This window comes from Aspergillus nomiae, assembly GCF_001204775.2.
Source record: "Aspergillus nomiae NRRL 13137 chromosome Unknown contig00033, whole genome shotgun sequence".
Lineage (NCBI taxonomy): Eukaryota > Fungi > Ascomycota > Eurotiomycetes > Eurotiales > Aspergillaceae > Aspergillus > Aspergillus nomiae.
Window position 1 is genome coordinate 43,452 of NW_015378088.1, and position 22,258 is coordinate 65,709.

Consider the following 22,258-nt stretch of genomic DNA (forward strand, 5'->3'; position numbering starts at 1 on the left):
GCAACAGATCCACCTGCAATTCATCCTGAACTCAAAGTCTCAAACATAAATCGAGTGTCAGCGTATTTGTCTTACGAATGTTACCGGCCCTTGACACATGCTGTGGGTCTTTGGATTTTCTCGGCCCGCAATAACCGCTCCGACCCTAAGTCTTGTCCGCGACGTCCCGCAGCTCCCGCAATTTTGCCGAACCTGGTGACAGTTCCTTCCGCCTGCTTGTTCGGGCATAGTCTTGGCCTCTGGTAGGACTTCTTGATACCTGAGGCTCGCGATGGAACCCTTAGGAGAGATATACAATAGGCGTGTTGAATCCACATGCCCTTGACACATATTCATGGGCCTTTCATTTCTTCTCTATAGCAGCCCGCGAAAGCTTGACTGCGCTTGACTACAATTGAACAGTCCAAACATAATTTCGGTTCGTGCACCATGACAGTTCAGCATAGTATCTAAGCTTCGACATGACTGGCCAAAGGGGAAGTATATATCCTACACATCCACAATATTGAGTTACTGAAAGACCAGCCATAAATCCTTTTTCGATTATACGAATTCCTTCTTCCGACTTCTTCGATGGCTGCAAGAATGTGTGCTCAATGTAATTGGTACATCCCCTGAGCATCTGTGCCAATGTCACTTATTTAGGGCTATACCAATGATATGTGGGTATGCCCTCAGGATCTCAGAAAGGACGAATTCCCAAGGCGACAGATTGACACTGCTTCACAGCAAGATAAAGTGCCTGACACACAAATTACCAGAAATCAGAACTTCAAGCGGGGCTTCGCAGAAAATATCCCGCGGGGTCATTCAGCATTACCTTGGGTTATCATTACGACGATGTATATCACCTAAAGGCCACGCACTGTCTGACTCTGTACAGATCGTTGCACAATATAGACTTTCAAAAGATGCAATTACACGTCATTCGTCTGGTTCCCTGGTGGCAGCATCAACTATGCTGCAACCTCCAGCTTGTGGTGACTACAGAAGATCAAAAAAGCATGACAGGGAAGATACCAGGCCGGTTGGAAAGAAAGGTCAAGGAACGATCGCGAGGTCAACCAACTATGCAACCGACATGTGTTTGAACTATCTTCCAGTACATAGGAAGCAACAGAATGACCGCATTGCTGCGTCTAAGCGCTAGCTCGATTTTATCAATTTCCGTGGAATTCGAGCCACTGCGCGCTCCTTCACCACACCCCCTTCACAATCCATCGTTGGTCATCCGGACGACCGTCCTAGAATCTCAACCGAACAAGGCCGAGCCAACGCAAATGTAGTGGAGATCATGGGCGATACTTGGGCTTCAGCAACGGACACCCACCATTCGACCTATCCAGACCGCATCGCTATTATCACACTTTCAGGACTCGTCGAATGTCAGAGGAGATAGACGAGGATTGCTACACTATGGGAACGACGTCTACAGAACAGGATTTCATGCCGAGCCTAACGCGCAGGCCAGCGATTACCAGACACCCGGACCAAGACTTTGCCAAGCCATTGTTAGCCCATACACCTACCTGCTAGTAGAAGGATCATGATAAGCAGGGTGGAGTTTAGTGGACCAGAAATCAGAAATCAGATAAAGAACGCATGGAAGAGCAAGGACTAACACAATAGTTCATCCCTCGAACGGTAATCAAGAAAGGATACCATTGGAAACAAACAGCAACGGACACAGTGGATGGAACGGTAGCAAACCACCATAAGCATCCCTGCAAGCAAGTTCACATACTACCATGTGGCTCTGCTACACAGACTAGAACAAAAGGCAGCTATTAAAGGGATCAGAACACACAGCTTCACACCGGATTGCAGGCCAACGATCTAGGTTAGGAAGCGTAGAGCCGTTCAAGACAATAACAAGCTTTGTGGAAGTATAGTCTTCTATAGGATAGCTACGAGTGGAAATAACGCATATTGTGCGGCGAATTTCTCGTGTGCTTCTTGACATTGCTTAACCATAGAATTCCAGTCCTTACCCAAAGATCCCACTTATATCATGATTCAACTATTGTGGGATGAGCGCTGTACGCGTTCGATTGGAAAGTTCGAATGGTGACCTTCTGGAGACAATGAGCAGCACTACTGTAGCATAGATTGTAAGTTTCCTTATCTAAGCTTATTTTTCGAATCTTGATTCCTTGGCAGTGGCGTACAGGGTCCATACAGGCGTTCGCAGGCGGCTTAAGAGTCCTTGCGCGGTAAATGCTTTGACATACACTCTAGAATACATACTTTGGAAAACTCAATAATTGAGAGAACATCAAATGTAGACCGCCGTTTTGTCACGGCAGCTTTCCGAATATTGAATTCAAAGCTTTCGCGATACCCAAGCTGGGATTCCTTCAGAATCCTTCACTGCATTGACAAATGCCCTAATTCCTCTCATGAACAGTAATTGGCACAGTTGCGGTTTATACACGTAGAGCTGGGATCGGTAATCGCCTGGCCAATTAGAATTATTGTTGTTAGGTAACAAAAAACAGTTGATTCAAGGTAGCATTGATGCACACTATATATAATATGGCTTAGTCTAGTAGTCGGTCTTGCGTCTCGGCGCCAATGAAACCCTTCTCCGAGTTCAATTTAATTAACCTCTAAAATTCCAATACGGACTATGCTCAATCAATATCCAGTCCTAGCATATCTTAGCCAATTTCGCACCAATGAAGACTTCTTCAGACGCCATTCATGCTCATCACCTAACGGCATTTGCTAATCATTATGCTACGTAGAGTTCCTACAGCACGGCGGTTTTCAAGCCGTCCACGTTGCGTAACCCACTTATGACGAGGCGGCGATACCGAGGCAGATTCTAGAAAACACCCCCATGTAGAAACCCTAGGCCTCCCACGTTTCAAGACTGTGGAATACCTTAGCACAAGCTGTCTTTAGAATGCAGTTTTAAGGCTTCTTTCCTAGGACAATACTAAGTTCGGCATAGCTATGCCGTGGTCCCCAAGTTCTCCTCTTCTCCCGGACGCCTGCAGCATTAAGATGTCTGATGAAGGCTAAGTGGTGGGTATATGCCCAAGCAACCATGGCCGAGAGAGGCCCTGCCAAGTCAAGCAAATAGGATTTCTCGCGTCACTAGCGCAGCATATTGTGATTGTTTGAGCAATTGCCAATCCTTACCGTCCGTGATTCCATTTCCGGCCCGGTAGATCAAGGATCTAGTCGCCACGCTGACAATAGCTTAGCCATATATTAAGGTTCAAGGTCCCATCTGGCATCTAGTATTTTTTAAGCATTAAGGATCGAAGAGTCAATACTGAATGAGGATGCGATCAGCTAGCCATTCAACGCATAACATATCCATCATGGAAGAGAGAATCGCACTTGAACGGCGCAGGGAAAGGAATAGATTAGCACAGCGGAAACATCGTATGGCGTATACCGTACCTCCTCTGCATCCATCCAGCTAACTTGACATAGGTGAGAATGCGAAAATGAGGAGGCCACGGCAAGCGAATAGCGACAAATCACTACCTGAGCAAAGTAGCCAAGCAGGACAGGCAGTGAACAAGAGTGGCAAATGTCCAGGAAGCAATAGCCAAGAATGCCTACCGTTCTCGGCCTTTCTTGGCCCAGGCTTGGATTACAACATTGATCACCTGTCAGCAGAGAATTTCTTTTCCGATGTGGTATTCTCGCCGCACGACACCGAATATAGCCACTTGGACCTGGCACCTGCTATGGTGTCGCTGGACCAACAGCAGCCATTGGGGCTATCCCATTTCACCATGGGCACGACCTTCCAGACCAGCTCAGACAAATGTAAGTCTCTGTACCGCAATCCTACTATTCAAGAATCCAGCCTGACGGTACCTTGTAGTCAACACTCCTTCCAGTGTTTGTGGCAATTGTCATGTTGGTGCCAAACCACAATCAGTACCCCATAGTGACCCCAGGTCCATCGACATGTGCGCTGCCAACATGCCCACCCAGCCGATAGGCTACTATCAAAATCCTGAGACGGTCCGCAGTAGTGGGGTCGGACCTAGAACCTGGACAACTCCCCTCCATATTTCCGTTAGCCGCGGACATCTCACAGCTGTGCGCCTTCTGCTTGACGGCAGCGCCGATCCTAACGCCATTGACGGAGAGGGGTCCACCGTGCTTCATACGGCGGTCCGAAGCGGCCACCATGTCATAGTACGTGAGCTACTACGGCATGGCGCAGATCCGAGCGCTGTTGACGCGGCAGGCTGGCTACCGTTGCATTACGCCGCGGAGGCCGGCGATGAGAACTGCTTACGGGTCTTGCTGCAGTCAGGTGGGGATTAGAATATGAAGGGTCTGGTATGAAGGTCTCGGGGAAAAGGAGCATTGAGACACTAAGTGCAAGCTCGAATCGGAGGTTTTTGAATTGGAGCTACCCGATTAAACTAAGGGAGCACTCGGTTGGAGGCGTCATTAATGTATTTTTTCACACTACGAATATTTTATATATCGCAAAATGTAATGAATGAGCCGAACTTGCCCCTTGCCTTGGCGGTTAAGCCGAGGGTTGCTTTACTGGTCTAATATTTTACCATCCTCAGCCAGTCAAAAAAGTAATTGACAATTAAGCATTATATATTGGGAGTATAATAACTCCCATTACATTAGCATACTTGCAGGCTTTCTTTCATCAATTTCCGTAGTTATGAACATAGCTCGGTAATTAAAATACTTGCTTGGGCGAAGCTCGGTTTCAGTATTCCATCAAAAGTAGTCCAATTGTGGAGTCATATAAGCACTAGTACCATGAGATATCCGGAAGAGCACCTGGAATAGATCTATATCTTCCGACCTTCCCCTCTGAGTACTATGATCTATTGGGTGTGATCACTGTCTCGATCACCGGTTAGGACCACTTGGGTCGATCTCGGAATCGGATGGTCACCCAGCATGTATCATAAAACCTCGTTATAAACAATCTGTTCGGGGGGTTGAAGAACCTATGAAAGTGCCCACAATAAGGTCTGTTCGGCTCTATCTCGGAAACGTGTCGGTAAGTTCCTCACATCACGTAGATTCCACATCTCAAGGTTGCATATAGCAAGCTGCAGGATATTATGCAGACACCTGTACCAGTACACCTATTATGGAATAGACCTTGGATATTGAAGAACATGGGGTCTCGGCAACCCTTAATGCTTCATGGTACATAACATAGCCTAGGTATCTGATCCCATTAGCGGTGAGTAAAGATCAGATTACAGAAGCACATGGAAAGGAGAAAGAAAAAGATTTCGAATTTGGCGCTGGGATTGGGTAGAGAGGGACAAATCAAAGCCTGCCCTGGTAATTTCAAGGATTCCATTCCTGCAGGTATTTGATTCAGTTATATGTAATCGCTTAGCGAGCTAGTTCTCTACATGCTGAAGAAAGTCTGGAAGGGATTAATAAATCTCTGGAATGTAATTGGGGTATCAGTGCCACTGCCAAGGCGGCTTGCTCCATCCTACAAAGTGTTCTAGACTGGAAGAGCTCTAGCAGAAGTACCACGGTGGACCACATACGCCGTCCATACGAGCATCATCTCCACTCTCTGTGAAAAGACATGATGACAAGTCTACTGAATACGAGGTGCTGTCCATTCATCTCTAAGAGCGATCGCGTATTATCCCTGGAAATGGTAATGAACTGCAGGTCTATGCGCTCTGGCTTTATCAATCTTCCCTGATTCATTCTACATATGTCAACAAGATTGGCCGGCCAATGAGAGATTTTGATGGCCAATGTGTTCGTTCTCTATTTGTGTCTTTGCCAATATGCGTGCTAGTTGTCAATGATACGTACGCTGGTAATTTGGTAAGACTTTTGGATCCACCCGGCGCGCGTTTGTAAGGCTCACATAACCGCTGTAGTGCCTTGATTGGCCCATGTAGCCCTGGGACGATGAGACATTCGAATGGACACATACTGGCAGGATCTCGCGGGAGACATCGGCCGAGGCTGCTTGGACAATGAGGAGGCAATGACTCGTCCTCCGACAAAGTGCCGACTTTCCGTGTCTATCACGTTCCCGAGTTGGTCTAGAAGTTTACTGACGACTATTCAAGTATGCAATTAGGCTGTCACAAGTTGGGTGTGACGCACTCCACCACACGATACCTCAGTGACAGAGATACAAGTGCGGTAGAGTTTTTCTGGGGCCCATCCAGAAGATGTCTGGACATGGTAAGTAGTCCATTCGGGCAGCATGCCCACAAAATAGATTATATGGTGTGAAGGCTAGGTCAACCCTGTGTCACAGATCCTACCGAAGTCACATCTATTATACCATGTTTCCAACCCCCTTGTAAGATCAGGGGTTTTAACGATGCCCCAAATTCTCCTTCCGGGGTTGTGTACCAGCTTAGGCATCGAGATTCGAGACCGTCAAACTCTCATCCGAATTACAGGCTCACAGTAACTCAGAGCACTAAGAAATATCGCCCAGATTGTTTCACGGTTAGGCTTTGCGACAGGCATTCAGTTCATATGCGTCTGGCATGGTTTATTGAATTTGGCCCTTCGATAAAGTCCACCTACATATCGCTATTTGTTGGACTTTGAAAGTACGCTTTAGTATACTGGGCGATGCCTCGCCTATCCTTCCCCCGTGCATGTAGCGAACAGTAAAGCATGTCAGTCATCGATTCCGTTGGGCTTATAGAATAATGGATAAGGACCACTCCACTCCAATGGCCTTGTGTTATAAGGTAGTGGGCTATGGCTTTAGAAGGTGAGATATTATAAGTAACCCCAAGGTAAAACCCTGTTTCACGCCGATATGCCGTAATGCAATGCGTCTCTTACACTTTTATCATAATGCTAGTGAAATCGAGCGGTCCTACTATCATACTGTTGAACACTTCCTCTAAAGGGTGGTCACTTAGCCTCCTGAGCTTATGGTATCGATAAATCCAACCCATTCTCTAGATGGACCGACAACAGTCATTGCGTTTGACCCTCGCCCAATCCCGCAATCTATACAGCTGAGCCACGCCTCACCGTTTGCATTGATAATAGACTGGAATCCAATTCAACACCTAGATATACATCAAGTCTATCTGGATCCACCGGCAGAGGCCCTTGGCATGATCATCATGATAGCCAGTGGATTTGGGTTTCAGATAAGCCATATACAAGTGGGACTACATCCCTTATGTCGGTATACTCGGAGTACGATAAGAGGTAACCCAGATGATCGTGATTCGTTATCAGTATGCAGTCATAAAATTTAGCTAGATCCACTATGATTGATAACCCACATCTATGAGTTCTAATCTTTCTTTGCATGATCCTGAGCACTCTTAAGATGAAGAGCGAGCTTTGTATTGCCATGGCTGGCCCTCTAGATCGTAGTCGGTGGAACACCGGCGCAGGCCTTATGGCTGGATCACGATATCAGTGCCGACACAGCGATTACATACAAAAAACTGTGTAGGATCCACTCGTTGCTTGATCGCCAGCAGCCGGTCATACTTCCTTCCCCAAAACACATTTTGCCAGTCAGGTTCGTATCTGGAAAGCCTGTGAGACACTTCTGTTCAATATTCAATACGAGCTGTGTATACTCACGGATTGGCTTCATTCACATACGTCCCTCCCTCTGAGCCAACTATCTCTGTAAGTTGTTTGCTCAGTTGCACCGCCTCGTGCCGCTTCTTCTGTTTTTCGCTGTCCGTGGCGGTATCTGCCCAGTCCACAGACACGCTCAGAAGGGCGTGGCTGTGTTTCCAGATGTCATGGACAGCAGTGCTATCGCGCTCGCCATTGTTGACCTTCCCAACTAAAGAGGTAACGAGGATTGAGCACAATGAATAACGGTCTCAGGAACATTGGAGGACTTACTGAAATTAAACCCTGCTCCTTGCTTGTTATCAACTATGAACTCTGCCAGCTGTTCCGCCTTTTCCTGTATCACCTCAGTTGTCAACAGCCGGGATGTATCCTGAATATTGGTCCCAATGTTAGGATCTCGAAGGAAGGTTTTTACGTATCCGTCCCAAGTTGATGGATACGCAGTGACCCCTCCTTGGATCCCTGGAAGCCGAGACAGATTGTAGAATGGAGCAAATGTTTGGTTGAAATCTGCAATTGTGCTGTTGGGCTTCAGCATGATGGCAGCAAAACCATTTTCTATCGCCCCATATCCTGTGTAGCCCGCTTCTGTGATAGCTGGCAGCAGCCTGACAGATTCCGCTATGATACGTTTCATGCTGGATGTATTCGTTGCGTTGAGTTGGACTAGTCCAATTGTGAGGTTCTGTGGGACTGGATGAGTCTTGTAGGTAACCGATGTGACAACCTGATAACCATATCTGTTAACCTAGTCTTACGTCTACTTTGAATTTAAGTTGTCCAGGGTAACTCACGCCCCAGGCACTTCCACCTCCGCCTCGGACGGCCCAGAAATACTCCGGGTCTGTATAGGCATTAAGCACTCGGTGCTCACCATCAGCGGAGACAATGCTCATTTCCAGAAGGTCTACATCGCCATTAGCCTTGGTACAATAGCCAAAGGACATCAGTCAACTTACTATCTGCGGCAAGGCCATAATAATGCGCAAAGGGCGAATGGCCACCCCCCAGCACATAGCCTCCAGCAGCACCCACAGTGCGCGCTGAGCCTCCAACGACCAACACGCCTTGTTTCGCGGCAGCTTGGTATACATCTACATTGTCAAGTTAGCGTGTAGTCTCACGTGGCCAGGCCCAATACTTGACTTACCGAACCATTGCTCACCCGCCTGTAATGTTACCGCAGGTATACCAGTAGCATTAGCTGGTGCATCCTGTGGTGCGAACGAATCGTGGAATTCGATGCCCTTCAGATTATGGGTCCAGATTCCAAACGAACCCTTTCCGCTTGAACGACCAAGGCTGTGGTGAGCGTTATTAGCGAAGGCCACATATTATATTCCAGAAGGCTCATACTGATCATGTCCAGTATTCTTCGTCACGAGAAAGAGATCCTTCTCGCTTGCAAATTTCACAGAGGCCTGGATATCCTCCACACTCGCCGCACGAACCATATAATACGGAACTAAAGTGACACAAGCCATGTGTTAGCAGCCTAGAATAAAGACTTGTTAAGAAAATCTTGACGATGACTCTACCTCTGCCTTGGTCACACGGGGCGCTAACGGATGCATTAATGAAACACTGTCCGGTCTTTCCCATTTCCCATACCGTAGCAGAATATGCCCCTGTTTGGTTTGTCCGCCAGAAACTATCCAGCCAACTCTCCTTGGCCACGGTACATTTGTCTGCATTGTACCGCTCCGTATGGCACACTGCTGCGGATGGTACGGAGCGAATCAGTCTTCCGCCAACGGTGGCGTTGAAGTCGTTCCATGTTTGAATATCTGGCCAGCAATCGTCTCCGTAGGCGCATCTGCGCCGGGACTGCGTTTGTGCATCGGTTGCGATAGAGAGGATGCCGACGGCTGTGAGAAGATGTTGGAGCATGAGTGCTTAGTACTTTTCTTCAACGAGTATTGGAGGATATGTGAGTGCAAAAGAGGGAGAGAATGAATATATATAATCATCAATTGTCAACTTGAAGGTCTTGTCGCAGTAACACACATTGCAAGATGACCTTGCAATCATATTTATAACCGATTCTGAATAACTACCAGGATATAGGAATACGAGACTTGCCTGATCCGGTATTCTGATAGCTGGTTATTATGGAGATGCCGTGCAGATCAGTGGTTGAACCGAATACGAGCAGCTCCGAAGATACCGACATTTCTTGGCTACGTTGCCCGAATGAGCGACAGAATCGTGGATGCCTCAAGTCAGTGCATCGCTATCATAACCCCTGTATCCTATATGACGCAATTAAATCGTATCCTCAGCACAACAACGCCAAACGGGGAAAATATGCCAAGGCTGCTACACGATGGCGATGAGGCTATCGTTAGGGCTGTGCGATTGGTCCCGGCGCTGCCTTGTTGCCTTACCGAGGTCACATTACGAGTTTAGTGTCATCAAAATGGTATTATATAAGCATGTACGGGATTCCCATTGGCTAGTCTATAGGAATATCGATATTATGATTCTGGTAGAGCCAACAATGGGGATGTATTTATATACACCACAACCTGGGTTATCCACTGTCCATCCCTTTAATCTTGATAGTATTGGGTAGGTATATATGGCTCGGGAGGTCTAATCCGAAGCACACATTTTTATCTTGTTCAGGCATATTGTTTACCAAAAGACAGCCGAGAATCTGTAGATTAATAAAATACTATGATATAAATCGTTGTTTTTAAGACTCCACTGTGTGAAAAGAAAACCTAGCCCCAAAGTATGAGATGTCCCGTACTCCTTCCCATAGTATTATGCCCCGAAAACGCCAGATACCGCCAGTTGCGAACATGATAGCTAATGCTCCCAAGGGACGCGGTGATCTTGTAGCTTAACACCAGTGCCATCGGTAGAGCTGACGTTGACGTCCATGGTCCGAACCACACTCATCGGAGAGCGGTTTTCGTCGCGTGAAAGGCGCCCCTCGCTGGGGTCATGCTGCGTCACTGAAACGTTTGTCAGCGGTATAACACTGCCCTCCTCGATCTTCGAGTAGTTGGTTTCTGAAATCCTCCATGGCTTGGGCTTGGCGCGAGGCCCAGAATTGGGGGTTGCGCCTTTGTCAGAAGGGCCGCTGACGGACTTGTCGCTGAGGCCCAGAGCGCTGGATAACCGGCTCCGGAGTCCGGACTCCATGGCTAGCTTCGATAGGCAGGGCACGCTGAAGATGAAGAAACCGCAGGTCATCTCCGCGCAGGCCCAGAATAGAAGAGGCCCAATGAAGTACATGGTGTCGGTTGACTTGGCGAAGGTGACGGTATGGGCTAGGCGGAAACACGCCGCAATGGAGGCGCTGCAACATGGTTAGATCTGCGGGGAGACGTGGGAGATGCTCGAATGGGGCTGGGGCTGGTTGGAAGTACTGACAGAATACCGACACCAAAAATGATTGAAATGCCCATCTTCTTCTGCCAGTTCATGTGGAGGCTCCAAATCATCTTCTGGGGTAGCAGAAACATGCACACGTCGGAGATGACTTGCACGGCCGCGGAGCACAGCATAACATCTGGGAGTGAGTAGCATTTGCTTGGAAGGTAGAATTCCCAAATAGCTCTGTGCGGGCGACATTGCATGTTGAGAAGGAGGATACAGAGGAGCCCCCAGAGGCATTGAAAAAATGACACAGTCATGCATCCCCACCAGAAGAAACTCTTTGTTCGGTTAACGCTGACAAACACACGACACCAGTCCATCAAGATGGCTGTCTTGATCAGTGGGAGGGTTGCGGAGTAGCAACAACCATAAACTAGAATGAGCTAATGGAACAAATCGATTAGCTCGGATCAGCCATCCGTGCAAAAAGAGAGAAACCCACATAGAGCGGTCGGATGAGGTCCCGGTTACGAAGGTCCCAGGTGTGGACATAGTAGCCAGGAGTGTAAATCATCCCATAGGCAGCGTAAGCTGTACCCCAGTAGGCGCCCTAAGCATTATTAGTTCATTATGAATGTGAGTATCGATTAGAACAGACGAGCACACATATGCACCGATTGTTAAAGCTAGCCAGGTGTTAGCCACGCCCTTTAGTTTCAGTGATTTCAGTGATCCAACATACCATCCTCAATACGGACTCTCCTGTCCAACCAGATCCGGACATACCATCGCAGACAGAGACATAGCGTCGCAACGACCATACAGACGGTTGTTATACCCCAAGCATAGTCATTGTGGCTGCTAGGATTGTCGAAATTCGGCGTGACCCCGGGCGGCGGTACAAGAGCCGGAGCCGCGAGCAGGGCATCGAGCTCTTCTGGTGACATATTGACATCCGTGACTACTAGAGTCTGGACGGACAAGCCGTGTGAACATGGGAAGTTCGTTCTTTAATTATAGAGAACAAGGGCTAACCCAGATCTATCCATTGAGGATCGACACCAGGGTAAAGTTCTGCCAAGCTTGTTGCAAATCGGCGATAGAATCAAGGCTACATCGTTGGGCAGTTTCACAAACAAAGACGTCCTCTTCTGCATATAATTATGTAGATATACAATGGACAGACTATGGCCCACTCCGTATTAGAGCAGCCCGTATCCGCATCGGATCCCATAATGTTGTTATCTGACAGCTCTTCGGATGAGAGAATGTCTGCACGCTAAGGGCCGGAAGGAAGCATCCGTTCGCTCTAGCTTCGTCCAGCTTCCAACCAGATGTCAGTGAATCCACCTGGATTGGCTCCCATAGGCTGCTATCTTTTGGCCGGATGACAGGTCACTGCGCTAAGGCCTGCAGTCAATGTGATGGATGGACCTGTGCTCCGTATTCTGCACCGCCAGTGGGTCCCACCCGTTGTGGTCGCCCCTGTGGAAAATTCACAGAACAGTAGCGGGCCCTTTAAAGGGGCTCGATACCTCGTCTAATCGGGATAAATGTGGTGCCCAGATCATGTATCGCCACCGTTGTCGCGACTGTGGCCGGAAATGGCAGGAAAATACTTGGAAGCCTCGCGATGCATCTCGCAAAGTTAACATTTGAGTTGCGAGCCCTCATACCAAGTGAGCACCAATTGGAATCCGTCATCACACTAGACTTTCACAAGGGCCCTCCTGGCCAATAATGGCATACATCGGGGTTTGCTCCGCATGGCGATGCCAGTCTAGATGTGGATATCTGACGCTGAATCACACGCTTGGACTGCGATAGCCTTTGCCATGCAGATGCGAGGCAGCTGCTAAATGCTGCCACCCCCCGCCGCATGGTCCAGCACCTCATACACTGCAACTTCCACCATGGCTTCCAGTGAGTTTCCCAGGATATTGCAGATGATCAGTCCAAAGGATGCAGGGTCTAACGCATAACAATTATCCAGACGATTTCCCGTCCTTGTTACACGATGAGTGTCCGCCAAGAGCGGATCTGCGCCAGATGATGGCTCACCAGCCGCTTCCTACAATCCCTCCTGGGACGATAGATCCAGGTTCTATCACTGGCGACGAGCCGGTGAAGCTGGCGCGCACTGTGTTGCGCCGTTTGAGCGCTGCACTGGCGGATGATGATGCGATCGCTGTTGAGAGTTGTTTCTTTGCCAGTCAGGCATATTGGAAAGATCAGCTGGCGCTCACTTACCACCTCCGTACATTCAGCGGCCCTAGCACAATCACCACGAGCTTACTGGAAACAAAGAACTTGAGGGAAATTGAAGGGGAGATTGCTGTTGATGGAGGCGCAGTCTTCCTCCCGCTACGCCGACGCTTGTGAGCCGTTAACTGAAACGCACAGAGTGCTGGTATCTGAACGTTGTAGCTGACCATTGTCCGTGTCTACAGCAATTTATCGACTGTGGTATTGCCTTCCGAACTGCCTCTCCCGGTGCTAATTGCAAAGGGAAAGTCGTTCTACTTCCTGTTAAGAACCGCGATGAGACAATTGAGTGGAAGATCTGGGTCCTGAGCACATTTCTCGAGGGTTTAGACGTGCAGCAAGAGGACGAGGCATTGCTGAAATCTCCTGGGAGGCAATTGGATGGTCTTGCGACATTCGACACAGATGTCTTTATTATCGGGGGCGGAAACGCGTAAGTTATGTGAAGACAACAATCCTGGCATAGCTGACACTGTGCAGCGCTGTCACTCTTGCAGCACGTCTCAAAGCGCTTGGTGTCGATAGTGTCATGGCCGAGCGTAATCCGCGACCTGGCGATAACTGGGCCCTGCGCTATGATTGCATGCGGTTTCACATCCCCACATCATTCTGTGACATGCCCTACATGGGTAAGTATCAGCAGGCCACCAAGAGTGGAGGAGAGTACACTGACACCGGGTGCACAATCTAGCTTATGACGAGGAGCTTCGAGCTCCTCACCTTTTGACTAGAGAGGAGCTGGCTTCGCAGGTCAGACGGTATGTCGAAACCTTCAACCTGAATATCATCACCTCCGCGCAGATCCTGTCGACCAGGTACGACCTATCCACCAAACTTTGGGAGGTCAAGGTTAAGGCACCTGCTGGCCAGCAAACAGCCCACTGTAAGCATCTCGTGCTTGCGACCGGCATCGCATCCCAGGAGCCGTATCTGCCAAAGGTAGTAGATGGTCATCTATATCAAGGAACCAGCCTCCATTCGGCTCAGTACAAAAATGGAAAGCAGTTAACAGAGACTGGAGCCAAGGTCAGTGTCATTTCCACCAAGTCAGAAAGATCCCAGAAATATGGTTGTGTTAGCTAACGAGAATGGATCTCCGGTAGTCCGTCCTCGTAATTGGATCTGCCAACACTGCTTTCGACGTTCTCGAGGACTGTCACAGCGCTGGTCTCCAGACAACAATGGTTGTTCGATCTCCAACCTACGTTGTCCCAGTTGAATACGTCTGCGACAAGCACAGTCTCGGAGCCTATGACATGGGTGTTGAGTTCGCTGATCGACTCTTCATGACGCTGCCGTCGCATGTAGACGCCCAGCTCGCTCGGGGTTTGATCGCGCAGTTCGCAGCGGAGGAACCGCATCGCTACGACGCTCTCGCAGCCGCTGGATTCCCGGTTATCGACAGTCGCGACCCGGACACGGCATTGATGCACAACCTGCTGGAGCGAGCGGGCGGGCACTACGTGGATGTGGGTGGCACCAAGTTGCTCACGGACCGTAAGGCAGGCATGAAGGCCGGAGTCGAGCCCATTGCGTACACGGCCACAGGGCTACGTTTCTCAGACGGAAGCACCGCTGATGCAGATGCCGTGGTATGGTGCACCGGATTTGCCGACAAGGATATGCGCGATACTGCCATCCGAACCCTGGGCGGACACTCTTCTGGTAAGGAGACTGAGACTGAGACCGAGAAGGTCCTTGGCCCTCGTGAAATCGCTGGTCGCCTTGACGCGACATGGGGTATTGACGCTGAGGGTGAGATACGTGGCTTGTGGAAGCGTCAATCGCGCCTCGAGAACCTGTGGATCGCGGGTGGCTATACGCAACAACACCGGTGGCACTCGCGCACGTTAGCCCTGCAGATTAAGGCCTCTTTGGAAGGTATACTACCTCCAGCATATCTGGACACGCCCCATTCTGCTCGAGTAAGTCCGCATAAATGTACGTTACTGTAGATAGCGGTATCATATCCGAACGGGAGAATGTACGTGGTTGAATTGAACATATCAGCGTTTGGAATCAGGTCCTGATCTTTTTCCATCCATTGTAAAACATATAAGACCTCACTTAAAAGCCTATCGTGTGAGCAGTTGCTTCCAGAGAGAGGCATGCACTAGAAACAGTGTACATCCTCAAACCAATCCCTGGAAGAGCACCTGGGAACTAAAACCACCCTCAACAAAGGCATATAATATAGCTCATAATATTATAGAAGTTCTTCGATGAAGAATACCTCATCACACACGATGCATCCGACAATCTTGACACACGTCTAACTGACAACGACGGCATCGCAAAATAAATTTCCAATGACGTGCCCCACACAATTCGCATTGATGCCCGTGTCTACTACCGTTCAAGATGCGCTCGAAGCGTCGCGAGTGTTCACACTCGTGCGTCTCCAGCAAGTTATTTCGCACCTGGGCAATGCGGCGTTGACGCTCTTGCTGAGGCAGCGCATAGTCAACTTCCCGATCCACAATCTGTTCTGCTCTGGCAACGAGTCTCCCCTCCTACCACATTACACAGCGACAGGATTTCCACTTTCTGCCGCACAGGTAGCAGAATTCAGCCTTGCAATTACACCTAGACACTTCGTCAGCACTGTTCCAGAACTGAGACAAGAGCCCAGGAGAGAAATAAATCCTACCTCATGTGGTAGCAACCTATTGTCAGTTCAACCATCGCCTTGCAGGAGACGCAACGCTGCCACCCTTGGCTTCTGGCAAGTTCCAATGTTTCCTGGAGAGCGGTGTCTTCTGGACAATCGTCATGGTGAAAGGTATTCTTGCACATTGTGCAAGTTAAGGAGCCGCAGTACTCGCACTTCGCCTGCTGGGCTACTATGTTAGTCGGGACGATAAATCTGCCACAATCAGTGTTGCTGCAGTAGGTTCTGTTGGTCGTGGAGAATTCAATTGTTGCCCTCTCAAATACATCCATTTCTTCGGTGGTCATTTGTTTCTCAATGAGCGATAAGGGAATATGCCGGCGGCAGCATCTCGGAGGAAAGAGTTGCTCATCCTTAGTCGCTCTCATGAAAAGGCTCTTGAGGCAATCTGTGCAGTAGAGGTCACCGCATTCCAAGCCAACCATATCGCTTGATTGAAGCTATCGAAGCAGGTACAGCATTGTTGCTTTTGGTGAGTTAGCTTCTCCATCGCTTCTTTCTGGCGCTCCACATATGTTTTCGAAGGACCACCTCTGTCTTCATCAGAACCACAATCAATATCACCCTGTCCGTTGAGGAAGTCCCGAGGTATGTTTAAAGGATGAGAGTGGTTATGCAATTTCCCACGCGGAGGGTTCTGAAGTTCCGGATCATCGGCGCTCACTGTAATGGCTAGTTGTCGATCACGCTGGGCTTGCAACTCTCCTTGCGTGATGCCTGCAATGGCTGGGCCGTCCATATACACAGCATCACCAATACTTTGAGCAAGCTTGAGATCATTCAAGAACCCAACGTGCGTTCGCACATCATCGCGAAACGCTGTCACGGCTATATCAATGTCCAACGGTTCATTGGCTCGACCCTTTCCTTTTTGTTTCTCGCCGAATAAATCGATCTCCTCAATTTGCCGTAGAAGAGCCACAATTTCATCATCCATGTCTTCCTCGGGTGGTTCTATTGCGCGTTCTCCTGTCATGTTTGGTTTCAGACGCGCGGAAGATCAATAGTAAATGTAATCAATGACTCCAACCTCCTGGGTAGTGCGTCGTGGGGATTGTTTTCACGTCGAGTATCGTGGAGAACAATACCCTAAACCTTTCAAGGCACCGAGGCCTTTGACCCCGTCTGATTATTCACTCGAAACTCAGTAGACTATCCAGTTCTCGCTCTGTCATTGGGTCTTTTATCCCACAAAGTGGTGAATTGCACCCCACGTGTACCTCCTTATCGTCCAGGCTCATGACCCAATGACGAAACGCTTCCATGAGCCAAGGTGTGCTCGAGGTCATCGTTAGTTCAGTATCCGGGAGTGAATGCCGGAACATGTGGTGATCAGCACTACGTCGGGCTCGCTGTATAGGCAGAGAGATATGCCTAAAATGTCAGTGTATTGTCGGAGGATAGATCTCATAAATCTTGGGGTGAGTCAATGTTCCCCCTTTTAAGCCAACCCTATATAAATGCTAAATGCCGTTGGGACATATCATATCAGACCACCAACCGGGGAGCTCTTTCGGGGGCGAGTTCCGAACCGAGATGCCGATCTTTATCCAGACCGGCTCGGCCGAAGTCGCCTACCATAACCCGTAGCTTTTCCACGTTTTCTAGGAAATGGTTGCAAGGCTGAGCTTGGGGAACTGAGATTTCAATCCTGATACTTCTCTCAGAGCCAATAGTTTAGAATTCAAACGGAATAGAAGGATGTAATTGAGCGGGCGAGGAGGATGGCCTTGGAATTTGGTAGAGGCATGCTTCCGGGATTTCGTAGCAGTTGTACAAGGCACATATAAACACACTGTCCGAGTTTTATTATGTTTAGATCACTCATCCAGTGTCCGAAGGGCAAGGCTTGCTCGGAGCTTAGACAATACCAAAGCAGGGCTCACGTCTCGGGACAGTCTCCGATCGTAGATAACAAGCCGATCCTAAGGATCAACACTGCCGGAACCAATGCACGCCAGCAATAGGTTACGAATGAGTTGTATGGTGAATGGTTACCATAATGGTACATGGACTCGGATATCAATCATATTAGTTCTTTCGATACAGACAATACCATCAAGGCGCTATGAAAACGCTCTCACGCATATCAACATACAAGCTCAGACACACCCTAGAGATGAGCCTTAGGCTCAGTGTCACCTCCACGCCATGTCTTGCAAAGTCCCTGTTCCGAAGGCCCAAACACTGGATCGTACTTTGGCTTCGGCACAGACCACACCTTTTCATAATCACCCCCGGTTGCAACAAAGTCCCAGTCACCCCCGCTGTAAGCCCCCATCATAGTGAACCCGTCCAGAGTAATCTCAGACAAGGCTTTCTTATCCTCTCGTTTGATACCGTGTCCTGTTCCCGGCGACAACAGTGCAAACTCGGCTTCGGGCTTCGTATTGTGTGTCTTATGTGCCACGCCAGCTGGTATAACAAAAACGTCGCCAGCTTCCGCCTCTAGTAGAACACCACCTTCCTCCCAGGCAGAACCGTGTGTATTCTCATCCATATCCGGTGAGGTATCCGCGACACCGAAACGGATACTGGCAGTGCCTGAGAGCACGGCCATACATTCGTGCGCCTGGGAGTGGTAGTGAGATATTTGAGTGGGACTGTAGCGGAAAATCCAGTGAACGTTCCATTCGTTCTTTGTGAACATGTCCCACACGTCGACTGGGTCGCAATGTGCGTTGTTGGCCTTGGCTAGAACATTCTTGTAGTGGAGTAGTGGTCTTGGCGAGTTGGGGATGAGATCCGTGGGAGAGAGGTGATACTGTCTCACTTCAACCATCCTGCTCGGTTTTATCTGTTTTGAGAGACGGAGATACTCGGGCTTGTTTAGTTGTGCCTTGGTCGGATTCCTCCGGGTTATTTTAGAGCAGAACGGCTAAATCGCTGGGTGGAATATTGCTGTTATATAGCCAGCAAGGTCGGTCGGTAACAGATCCGAGTCGGAATCCTTACCCGTGCGGGGCAAGCTTTCTTCACTAAAAAATGATGGCTCAAATGTCTTGACCCGTAGAGTAGTGAATATGAAGATTTATTAATGGTCATTATCGTAACTGGGGCGCGTGAAGCAAAGTCAGAATAAGGTGCACTTCATGTCTTTGCCGTACTCGCAGGTGAAAAACTGGATTAAACATCCAATACAAGGGCACAGATTAGTAGGCGAAATATGGTTTGCATGGAGACAGATAATTATTTAACTCTAATGAAAGCAGGAAGCCATCTGACCCGGTATATAGATGATAGCCCATGTGAAAACATCCGCAAAGCTATACTAGCCGCCGTCTTCCACACCTGGACACTGCCATACCATGCATAACCCAGGAATCAAGAACAGAAGAGACCGACAGAACGCATCGATTTTCATGGCATAGGGTAGTCAGGACTTCAATCAAGTTGTTGTTGTTTTCATCAGCTAGACTAGATCCAAGGTTCAAACCCGAGAGGCCTTTGACATGAGAATAACAGAGCAGTTGGTCCAAGTCCTAGTTCGATTGCTACCGTTCACTGTGTCCTGGGATTATGCTCCGTAGACCTCCACTTCGACATAGAAGAGACCGAATGATATTCTAGCTATCTCATCGCTCTCTCCTCTCAACGCACAGATCATTAGACGGACCCGAAAGCGGACATGCGTTCTGGCCACTGCACTGAGGTAACTGAGGTCATAACTCCGCCGTCAGACTAAGTTTTACGGAAGCTGCGGAGATGCTATCCGGCGGTCCGTTAACCTTACGGCTCTTCCACAGTCGGATCAAATTTGGTGTTTATTGTTAAATCGATGATGCACTGAGGACCATGCAGGCAGGCTTGATAACAACATTATAGTCGAGACCACGGGGTATATTGCGTTTTTCGAGGACTTGGATTTCTCACACTATCATGCACATGTGGCATGTATGGCTACTGTCCTGTGTATTGGAATAGCTTTAGAGTTGAATACAACATCACCGTATCACTTGTAGCCAAACTGAATGAATAGTCATGAAGTCAGAATTGTGATTAGACCGTCATGGACTCATATCTGAAAGATAATGAATGAAAACAGCCAAATCACTATAGTCATGTTGTCATCCACAGGGAGCTCGACGGCTATAAAAATCTCTGCGAGTCTCCAGAAGTCTATTCCATTTTCCATGAATTAATCAAACCCATCAACCATTGTCCATTCCTTGAGCCCTCTACCGAAGCAAAGCTTTCTCTCGCAATCATTCACAATGCAGCTTCTCGCCCTTCTCATCGCCACATGCGCTCCAGCTCTGGTCGCTGCCGGCCGGAAACCAGGTGAAATTTGTGCCCCCTACCCCGGCGGGTTCTGTGAAGAAGGCCTTAAGTGTGTCTCATGTCGCGCTGGCCTCCCCGGTGCCCCCGGAGTGGTAAGTGATAGATTTTGCGGTGGCAGCCCTTGAAAATCAACTAACAACTTGTAAAGTGCGCTTACCGTGACCCATGCAGCCGCGATGATGATGACGATGTCTGGCACCGGTGGTAAGTCAAAGAGGATTGCTGCGCTAATCGCCCACGGATTCTAATATATGCCAGGCTCTAGGTAAACCATGTTGCAATGGCCGGTGAACCATGATGGAGCATACAAGGTGGTATTAAGGGATATTTCCCATCAATAATTCTAATTGTGTAATTAGCCTTGGTACGGGTTTTCCCTGGTCCTATTATGTGGTTCAGGTTTTCCTGTATCGTAGCCCAAATGGGAAGGAGTTAATATCGGATGGATCCGGCGATACTTTTCACCAGTGTTCCTAAAGAAGCTCTGTTAGTACTAGGTATAGGAATAACCTCCATGGCCAGCGCTTGTAGCCCAAACCCCGAAGAATCTAAGACAGATATTGTCACCTCCATAATGAATCAGATTACGTCTATGACAGCTAAGTCAGTGACGTCGCCCCATTGTAACCTTCTTTATGTTCGGAATTAGGGCTTGTTGTACTGTGGCATCTGGTTCCAGGGTTGAGATGTCGCTCACCCAACCATTGATTTCTGCCCCACATGGACCCATGGCAGAGTAGCATGCGGGTGCGAAGAGACTTGGGACAGGTTCGGAATAAATACCACCGTATAGACATTTCTGGGGTATTTAGAGACGAGGCCACTATTCTAACTCTTCTACGTCGCATTCCCTTATACACTCTTGTTGCGAGCCTCCCCAAGCTACCTTGGTAGGAATCAAAGTGCCTGCAGCAAATCTTGAGCAACAAAATTGTCCATGGATGACATGCATTGAATCATTTCGTTATGGCATTGTTATGAGAAAAAAAAAATCAAAACAAAATAACATATGAGATGCTTCTTGGTTACCCCCATACAGTCATGCCAATGCTGAGGTCACATCTCTCAGTTTTCCTTCCAGATTAGATAATGCCAAACTATACATAGGTTAATCCCTGGACACTCCAGTATACTTGTTAAACACAACGTATGGTCATTAGTGCCACTAGGGCTGATCGTAATTAATCAAATAACATAGAAAGATAGTTCCGTGCCCAGATATCTGTTTCAATCTTAGTTCAAATAAGGCAACAAGCACTAGTCTGGAATATCGGAATATAACCATGATGGATGCAACAATCCCAGATGTTATCCGCCAATTGGCAATACTGGGTAAGGGCGCCTGTTGAAAACCAAACTGCATACACGAGAATAAGCAAAAAGGTCATTACCGCAGATCAATCCTCATGGTTACCCTTATTCACTACGGGAGAAACCAAGGAAAGCTGAGAGGTATGATCATGTGCGACACTACTCTTGTTGCCATTTGAGTGCTGTCATACCCGGTAGGACCCTGTACCCGTAGGCTGGACGAGTAATCGTGGCTGGCTCACATATCAGGTTTATTGTGATCACATGGATGCACATCTGGGCTGGGCCCAATTGGAAGGCAACGTAGCCTGAGGCTGGGAATGGAATGAGGGTGTAAATGTATATTCCTTCATTTTTCATACCCCCGAGACTAGTCCTCTATGCAACAAACTAGAGGCTGGCCACGCTGTTGTGAAAGTGATTGTCCATCAGATGCGAAAGAACGTTCGACCTTATATACATTTAGAAATCACCACTGTGGGCTTGCTACCATGCATCAGCCGCATCAGTGGGATTTCCACGGAGGTTAGGTCGTCGTACATAGCAAAACATATTGTGACAGGGTTTTTTCAAGTTATCAGATCCAAGAATCTCATATATATCACGCGCTTTCCCCAAGAATAGATAAACAATCCAGCTGAAACGATAAGCTGCTTAATTCTTCATCTCATGACATAAAGCCCACACGTGTTGTTTGGATAACACGATAGCTGTGGCACAGGAGCTTGATGGGTAATAACGTTCAATGCCTCCATTGTCCCCCATTCAGCTATCTAGCCAATACGACATCATTCCAAGATCTGTCTCCCTACAGCGTCGCTCGAGGTATGC

The 22,258-nt window shown here is 48.4% G+C and overlaps 7 protein-coding genes across 7 annotated transcripts; 3 read left to right on the forward strand and 4 right to left on the reverse strand.

Moving 5' to 3' along the window:
• Positions 1 to 3,332: 3,332 nt before the first annotated feature.
• ANOM_002640 (ankyrin repeat domain-containing protein) lies at positions 3,333 to 4,299 on the forward strand (the record flags this gene model as incomplete). The annotated part of the gene is made up of 3 exons (XM_015547897.1): positions 3,333 to 3,396; positions 3,448 to 3,789; positions 3,848 to 4,299. 3 exons carry the CDS (start codon positions 3,333 to 3,335, stop codon positions 4,297 to 4,299), a joined length of 858 nt encoding a protein of 285 aa, XP_015410275.1.
• Positions 4,300 to 7,373: 3,074 nt separating this feature from the next.
• On the reverse strand, positions 7,374 to 9,459 carry ANOM_002641 (FAD/FMN-containing protein; the record flags this gene model as incomplete). Its single annotated transcript, XM_015547898.1, has 8 exons — positions 7,374 to 7,509; positions 7,567 to 7,777; positions 7,840 to 8,296; positions 8,364 to 8,476; positions 8,529 to 8,663; positions 8,720 to 8,871; positions 8,926 to 9,034; positions 9,108 to 9,459. 8 exons carry the CDS (start codon positions 9,457 to 9,459, stop codon positions 7,374 to 7,376), a joined length of 1,665 nt encoding a protein of 554 aa, XP_015410274.1.
• Positions 9,460 to 10,383: 924 nt separating this feature from the next.
• On the reverse strand, positions 10,384 to 11,846 carry ANOM_002642 (uncharacterized protein; the record flags this gene model as incomplete). Its single annotated transcript, XM_015547899.1, has 5 exons — positions 10,384 to 10,879; positions 10,954 to 11,342; positions 11,402 to 11,509; positions 11,566 to 11,585; positions 11,642 to 11,846. The coding sequence occupies 5 exons, from the start codon at positions 11,844 to 11,846 to the stop codon at positions 10,384 to 10,386; spliced, it is 1,218 nt and encodes a 405-aa protein (XP_015410273.1).
• A 966-nt stretch (positions 11,847 to 12,812) lies between these two features.
• ANOM_002643 (flavin-containing monooxygenase) lies at positions 12,813 to 15,466 on the forward strand (the record flags this gene model as incomplete). Its single annotated transcript, XM_015547900.1, has 7 exons — positions 12,813 to 12,822; positions 12,893 to 13,251; positions 13,350 to 13,597; positions 13,645 to 13,793; positions 13,856 to 14,190; positions 14,268 to 15,089; positions 15,377 to 15,466. The coding sequence occupies 7 exons, from the start codon at positions 12,813 to 12,815 to the stop codon at positions 15,464 to 15,466; spliced, it is 2,013 nt and encodes a 670-aa protein (XP_015410272.1).
• Positions 15,467 to 16,199: 733 nt separating this feature from the next.
• Positions 16,200 to 16,811, reverse strand: ANOM_002644 (uncharacterized protein; the record flags this gene model as incomplete). The annotated part of the gene is made up of 1 exon (XM_015547901.1): positions 16,200 to 16,811. One exon carries the CDS (start codon positions 16,809 to 16,811, stop codon positions 16,200 to 16,202), a length of 612 nt encoding a protein of 203 aa, XP_015410271.1.
• A 1,137-nt stretch (positions 16,812 to 17,948) lies between these two features.
• Positions 17,949 to 18,617, reverse strand: ANOM_002645 (cupin domain-containing protein; the record flags this gene model as incomplete). The annotated part of the gene is made up of 1 exon (XM_015547902.1): positions 17,949 to 18,617. One exon carries the CDS (start codon positions 18,615 to 18,617, stop codon positions 17,949 to 17,951), a length of 669 nt encoding a protein of 222 aa, XP_015410270.1.
• Positions 18,618 to 20,049: 1,432 nt separating this feature from the next.
• ANOM_002646 (uncharacterized protein) lies at positions 20,050 to 20,324 on the forward strand (the record flags this gene model as incomplete). Its single annotated transcript, XM_015547903.1, has 2 exons — positions 20,050 to 20,208; positions 20,265 to 20,324. 2 exons carry the CDS (start codon positions 20,050 to 20,052, stop codon positions 20,322 to 20,324), a joined length of 219 nt encoding a protein of 72 aa, XP_015410269.1.
• Between the last annotated feature and the right edge of the window lie 1,934 nt (positions 20,325 to 22,258).